This window comes from Lampris incognitus, chromosome 13 (genome assembly GCF_029633865.1).
Source record: "Lampris incognitus isolate fLamInc1 chromosome 13, fLamInc1.hap2, whole genome shotgun sequence".
Taxonomy (NCBI): domain Eukaryota; kingdom Metazoa; phylum Chordata; class Actinopteri; order Lampriformes; family Lampridae; genus Lampris; species Lampris incognitus.
Genome location: NC_079223.1, coordinates 2,253,056 through 2,260,555, shown reverse-complemented (window position 1 = coordinate 2,260,555; position 7,500 = coordinate 2,253,056). Strand labels below are relative to the sequence as shown.

The 7,500-nt window shown below is 47.8% G+C and overlaps 1 protein-coding gene across 1 annotated transcript in view; it reads right to left on the bottom strand.

Annotated features, from left to right (window-relative positions):
* The window catches only part of LOC130123114 (potassium voltage-gated channel subfamily KQT member 5-like), a 43,057-nt gene that overhangs the window by 32,288 nt on the left and 3,269 nt on the right, over nt 1–7,500 (bottom strand). Inside the window, exon 3 of the mRNA XM_056292239.1 lies at nt 2,817–2,925. Coding sequence (XP_056148214.1) covers nt 2,817–2,925 — 109 coding nt within the window. The remainder of the gene's footprint in view (nt 1–2,816; nt 2,926–7,500) is intronic.

Here is a 7,500-nt window from a genome sequence, read left to right as displayed (position 1 = left end):
AAAGGAACAGAAGGAAGAGCACAGTCATCCCGTATGTTTCTGGGGTCTCCGAGAAACTCAGGAGAATTTCAACAAACACCACATCCCGGTATACTTCAAACCCAGCAACACACTCCCACAAAGACTGGTTCATCCCAAAGACCGGTACCACACACCCGGAAAAGCAGTCTGGTGTATGCTGTCCAATGCCATGAGGACTGCACTGACCTATACATAGGAGGAACCAAACAACCACTACACAAACGGATGGTCCAACACAGAAGGCCACACTCCTCAGGACAAGACTCAGCAGTCTACCTACACCTAAAGGAGAAGACACACTCCTTCCAGGACAGCAACGTACACATTTTGGACAGAGAACAATTAAGTTCTCGAAAGAGCCGACCTCCTTTCCATCGAGACGACAACTGAACATCACCAGCTGCGGTGGCTTGGCCACATCCAGATGATGCCAAACGACAGACTCCCGAAACAAATGTTATACTCCGAACTGACTGAAGGTCAAAGAAAACGAGAAGCTTCCAAAAAAAACCAAACGCTTCAAGGACTGTATCAAGGGAATGCTGATCACCTTCAACATCGACCCTAAGAACTGGGAAAAGTAGCGGGAAATCACGAGCACTGGAGAGCTGCCTGCCTGCCTGCCTGCCTGCCTGCCTGCCTGGCTGGCTGGCTGGCTGGCTGGCTGGCTGCCTGGCTGGCTGCTTCCATCAAGGCTGAAACAGACCAATGAACGCATGCGGAAGGAAAGCGCCGCCGCCGCCGCCGAAAAATCCGCCAAGAACAGAGAGCCGCAGGAATGGGTCCACCCTCTGCTACCCCCTGTCCACACTGTTCCAGCCTCTTCTACTCTCACCTTGGACTGTCGAGCCTTCTTCGTTTCAAGCAGCACATGCCTTATTCTCTTGGAATGGATCCTCGGACACGAGAGACGCCGACGACGATTTGCACAATGCCCCATAATGTACAGACAGCTACATTAATCAGCTATTGTAAAAGCAAGTCGACAACCTTTCGGCACCTTTCAAAGAGACAGCAACGCTGAAGCTTTAACCAGCTGCATGGCTGCACGCAGACTCCTCTCCACCCTTACCGTCTCCATGTTAAGGCTCATGCGTTTCAATTCAGCTGTCCATCAAGTGAATTTCCACGTAGCTAGCTCCATATTTATCCTGATTATTCTATATTTATTCTGACCTCTAAGATGTGAAATACATTTCATACCTGGATAAAGGATCCTAGATCTGGCTCTGTTTCAGTCCAATATAAGATTGGGGTGTTAAAACGACTGCGTTTGACTGGGTCTAGAGTTATATTGACTCCTTTTGCTGTTGAGGATTGCTCTCTTCTGCAGTTCTAGATTGGTTGGGGTGTATTTTGATCAGTTTTAAAGCTTCATTGAGAAATCACGAGCAGTTGTTAGTTTGGAATAAGCTGTATTTGACCCTGACGTATACCGCTGGTGCGTGCATGACACTACTAGTAATCCCTCTCCTAACCTGGCGAAGCAACATCTGCACCATGATTGATGGCGAAATAATTCTCAAATATTTACCAACATGTTGAAATATGTAATGACTTTTTCATGCATCTGTGGCGGAGTGGGGTGTGGACCAGTGTTTAATTAACCCAGGGCAGATTAAATAGCGTCCACATACCAAATGAAGACACACCAGAAACTGGACAACACAGATTTGAGTAGTTCTCTCCCCAATACAGACATTCAACAATGTTACTCGGTCTGCATACTTCCACCTAATATTCCTCAATATTAATCATCTCTATCCATCACTTACTCCCAAAAGCCCCGCCATGCTGACCCACACCCTGGTTCCATCCCGTATTGACTACTGTAATTCTGTCCTCTTTGGTCTCCCCTCAAGTGTCTTCATAAGCTTCAGCTGGTCCAGAATTCAGCTGCCCGTATCAGTACCAGAACTCCATCCCTAGATCGTATCACTCCTGTTCTTCAGCAACTCCACTGGCCCCCTGTTAAATACCGTATTGACTTCAAGATCCTGCTCCTCACCTTTAAGGCCCTTAATAACCCGGCTCCTTCATGTCTTTCTGAACTCCTTCATATCCACACGCCCTCCCGCACTCTCAGATCCTCTTCTGCTCTCCAACTCACGACACCATCGGCCCGCCGGACTACCATGGGGTCTAGAGCCTTCAGTCATTCTGCCCCCCACCTATGGACCTCTCTCCCACAAGACCTTCAGAACACTGACTCTGTTTCAACCTTCACATCCCATCTCAAAACGCACCTTTTCAGACCAGCATATTCAGTCTGATCCACGCCTCACTGGGTTTTGTGCAGATGATGATTTTATACTTATCTGTTGTGTTAACTTTTATTGTCTACCCTGCTGTGTTTTGATGTGATGCTGTCTGACACAGTGCTGCTGGTTTTAACTGTGTTGTGTAAGGTGTCCTTGAGTGCTCTGAAAGGCGCCCACAAATAAAATGTATTAGTATTATTATTATTATTCAAGATGCCTTGTTTTTAGTTTTTTTTTCCACCTCTGGTGTTTTTAAATCGTGTTATCTTTCTAAAAAAATGGGCTTCATCAGACCTCAACCTCCATCTATGGCCACGTCTTTGTGCCGGAGAAGCCCAGCTTTGCCACGATATAATTTGTACTCGTATTACTCACTACTTTTAAAAGCAGAGTAATTGATTCAAAAGTCCTATTCACTTTCACCGCAGGTGAAAAATGGAAGCAGATTTAGTGTAAGAACCTCAGAACGACAACACTTAAGGGGTCTACGGACATCTGACAACCATCTAAGTCCATCAGCCAATAGGAACCCACCTGACAGCCCTGATGACAGCCTTGAGGGGAGCCGATAGGTCCTCCAGAGTAACATCACAGTGACAGCCCCTCTCATCGAAGGAGTCCTCCGTGGCCATAGCTGCATCTGCTGGGAGACACACAGACTGCCGTAACATCCATGAATGTGGCCCGTGCAAAATCATTTCCAGTCTCGAAAGGCATAAAACACGTTCTGCATAGCCGTTCTCGACAGGCAGCTCAAAGAATGTTATGAACCGATACCTTTTTTTGGCTTTTCTGGACAGAGGATTTATGGCCGACTTAGACAGGGTCTAAAGGAATGGTCAGGGTTCTGCCAGCTCAGCTGTGTGTGTGATGAGGCGGGGAACATACTGTATATCATCAGCACTGTCCAGAACTCGGACCGAGTCAGACAGACAGAGGAACAGACGGAGAGGGAGTGAGGAGTTTTGCAAGAGAAAGCGACAGAAAATGAGAGCGGCAGGTAGACAGATAGAGGGAGAGAAAGACTTGACGTCGACAAAAGGCAGCGGAAAAGACAAAGACAGATGCAGCTGGCGGCACGGAGACGGCAAGAGAGGCAGAAAGAAACAAACGGGAAGAGAAAGAAGGAGCTTGGGGGGAGGAAGCACAACAAAGGGAAGGAGTGGGATGGGAGAGACGGCGAGAAGGAGAAAGACAGAAACAGAGTTGGAGAAGACAGACACAACAACAGCGTGGCAGCAAGACGTGGTGGTTATGGTGAAGGACAGAATATGAGCTAGAAAGAGCGAGGAAGAGGGGTGAGAGAAAGAGAGGGAGATAGCTGTGTGATGAAGGTGTGCCTGGGGTGTGACTTATTGTCCATACACCCGGTTTTCCAACGCACTCCGGGGAATACGAGCAACATGAGGCCGTTAGTCCCCACCGGCCATGTTATGTGCTGCTAACAGCCTCCCGCTCTGCTCAGCCGCTCAGCCAAGGCCTTGGCTGGAACAGGGCTAAGTCAAACATGGGTAAGTCACCCATGTTTGACTCAGCCCTGTTCCAGCCAAGGCCTTGGTTGGAACAGGGCTAAGTCAAACATGGGTAAGTCACCCATGTTTGACTTAGCCCTGGCTGGAACAGGGCTGAGTCAAACATGGGTAAGTCACCCATGTTTGACTTAGCCCTGGCTGGAACAGGGCTGAGTCAAACATGGGTAAGTCACCCATGTTTGACTTAGCCCTGTTCCAACCAAGGCCTTGGCTGGAACAGGGCTGAGTCAAACATGGGTAAGTCACCCATGTTTGACTTAGCTCTGGCTGGAACAGGGCTGAGTCAAACATGGGTAAGTCACCCATGTTTGACTTAGCCTTGGCTGGAACAGGGCTAAGTCAAACATGGGTGACTTACCCATGTTTGACTTAGCCTTGGCTGGAACAGGGCTGAGTCAAACATGGGTGACTTACCCATGTTTGACTTAGCCCTGGCTGGAACAGGGCTAAGTCAAACATGGGTGACTTACCCATGTTTGACTTAGCCCTGGCTGGAACAGGGCTAAGTCAAACATGGGTAAGTCACCCATGCATGTTGCTCTATAACTCCAGCGCTGTCCTGTCATTACAAGGTTCGAGGCAGTAAATCCCCCACTAGAGCAGGATGGCTGGCTGGCTGGCTGGCTGGCTGGCTGGCGGGCGGGCGGGCCAGTGTTGGCACGCTACAGTCAGCCTGTCGACGGTCAGCCTCTCATGAACAATAGGTTCCTCGTGAGTTATTTACTGCTTCAATATTCACATGCGTGCTATCAAAAGATAGCATTTAACTCAGAAAGAAAGATCGGGTGGCTGGCTTCTCCCTCCATCAATCACAGGCTTATTTATATACTATGGCGACTTCGTTGTTACAAGTGAAACTAAAAACCGACGTCAGACTGGGCCACTCAGTTGCAACCTGACTTAAAGGGACAGTAAATGCTGGGCTGGAGACACTGAGGGCCCATAAGACATGTTTCAGGGTTCTTTACATTGTTGCGCGACTTTGTACTGCTGTTCTCCTGCCACTAGGAGACGCTATGTTATGCTGCGCTGCATGCCGTCACATGGGCTCTGCAGACAGATTCAACATCTACTACTTTCGGCTGCCCCCGTTAGGGGGCGCCACAGCAGATCATCCGTTTCCAAAAGTGTACTTTCTGTATTGCCGATCAGGAGCTAGCTACTGCTAGAAATAGCACAAGCAACCGGAAGAAGCACCTGGAGAGAGTGCACAGTAACGTGAAGTTCTACACCTCCATCATTGAGTCCATCCTAACCTCCTCCACCACGGCTGCCATTGTATGGTGCTGCCACCGCCAGGGATCAGGGATCAGGGATCAGGGATCAGGGCAGGACGCAGTGCATCATTCACTCGGAAGTGAAGGTGATCAGCTGCCACCTTCGATCTCTCCAGGACCTGCACACGGCCAGGCTCCGGAGCCGTGCAAGGGAGATTGTTTCTGACACCGCCCACCCCGGACACCACCTTTTGAGACTCAGCCCTCTGGCAGGAGGCTGAGGTCCATCAAGACCACAACCTTACGCCACAAGAACAGTGTCTTCCCTGCTGCAGTTGGACTAATCAACAGCCCCCCCCCCGTCTCCCACTGACAGCCACTCCCCCACACACATACAGGTATATATTGTCATTTGTATATGAATGGTACCTTTACGTTACTTTTTACTGCTTATATTTTTAGATCTCTTTCATATATTCATCCACCCATCCATCCATTACCTGAACAGCTTACCCTGCTCTCAGGGTCAGCAGCCTATCCCAGCAGTTATTGGGTGGCAGGCGGGGAGACACCTTGGACAGGCCACCAGACCATCACAGAGGGCCGACACACACACACACACACACACACACACACACACACACACACACACACACACACACACCAAGGGACAATTTAGTACGGCCAATTCACCTGACCTACAAGTCTTTGGACTGTGGGAGGAACCCCACGCAGACACAGGGAGACCATGTAAACTCCACACAGAGGACGACCTTGGACGACCCCCAAGGTTGGACTACCCCGGGGCTCGAACCCAGGACCTTCTTGCTATGAGGCAACCACGCTATCCACTGCGCCACCGTGCCGCCCTGCATTATTTATTTATTTAGACATTGACAAGGTTAGAAATAATGATTTGTATTTGAAATAAGATTTTTTTTACATCAAACTTTGCTTTCGTCAAAGAATCCTCCATTTGCAGCAATTACAGCATTGCAGACCTTTGGCATTCTAGCTGTTAATTTGTTGAGGTAATCTGGAGAAATTGCACCCCACGCTTCCAGAAGCAGCTCCCACAAGTTGGATTGGTTGGATGGGCACTTCTTTGAGCAGATTGAGTTTCTGGAGCATCACATTTGTGGGGTCAATTAAACGCTCAAAATGGCCAGAAAAAGAGAACTTTCATCTGAAACTCGACAGTCTATTCTTGTTCTTAGAAATGAAGGCTATTCCATGCGAGAAATTGCTAAGAAATTGAAGATTTCCTACACCGGTGTGTACTACCCCCTTCAGAGGACAGCACAAACAGGCTCTAACCAGCAGCTTAATGTTGTCTTATGGCCAAAACCCTCACACTTAAACATGACCTATCGCAGATGACCAGTGGACTGCCAGACATCATTGTGACCGCAATCAAAAGTCGGTTTGCAACAACTCTTGACTGCAGGGAGGCTTTGCTGGCTGCTGTCTCGCTCCCCAAGTTTAGGCTCCGCTGGTTGAAAGAGGAAACGAGAAAAGACAACATTAAGCTGCTGCTCATTACGGAGTGCCGCTCCTTTACAGAAGAACCAGCAGCCCTGACGCCTCATCCTCATCCACCTGTTGCTGCCTCCAATGAGGAGGACTTGTTTTCCTTTGATGCAGAGGCCAATGTAACCAGTGCAGCTATGTCAGCGGAAACAGAGGTGGTGGACTATCTCGAATCTGATCCCGTGATGGAAAGCCTGCACAAGTTTCCACGAATTAAAAAAGTGGCACTCCGCTATAACACAGCAACACCATCCAGTGCACCAGTGGAAAGACTTTTCAGTCTTGGGGGTCTTGTTCTCACTCCAAAGAGAAACCGGCTCAGTGAAGCACGCTTTCAGCGCCTACTCCTGCTGCGTTTTAACAAGTTCTTTAGCAGTATGTAGTAAAGCCGTAGGTCAAGGCTAATTGCCTTCTATAGTTTATTTTTATTTATCATTTATTGTTACTATCAGCCTTTATAAGGCTGTATGTTTCCCTTGCTTGTACTGCAGGTCTGCTCTGTTTGGCTGTAGTGTTTTTTGTTGTTGTTGAAATAATAGCCTACACTACAAGCTATGCACTTGTTTATTTAATGAAGTTGAGGTTACGTATTGTTTTTTTCCTTCATCCAAGGCTGAAATGAACCATATTTTATAATTAATGAATGATGCACTAACATTTGTTGCTGTTGGTCCCATACTATTTCAGGGATGGAAAAAATGAATGCCCTTCTGGTATATTAGTGACGCTCTAACATGAAGTTGTTGAAGTCCAAGCAATTAAAAAAAGCATAGAAAAATATATTTTGTGTCTTGTCATGTATTTGTTTGTTGTGATGTAATTCTGTGTAATCAGCTCCAGTTAATCTGAGTTTCTGCGCCTCCATTATTCGCCATGAAAGAAGTAGTATGTGCTTGGATTTTTTAATGCCTAGGTTTCGGTGTTTAGGTTGGTGAAAGT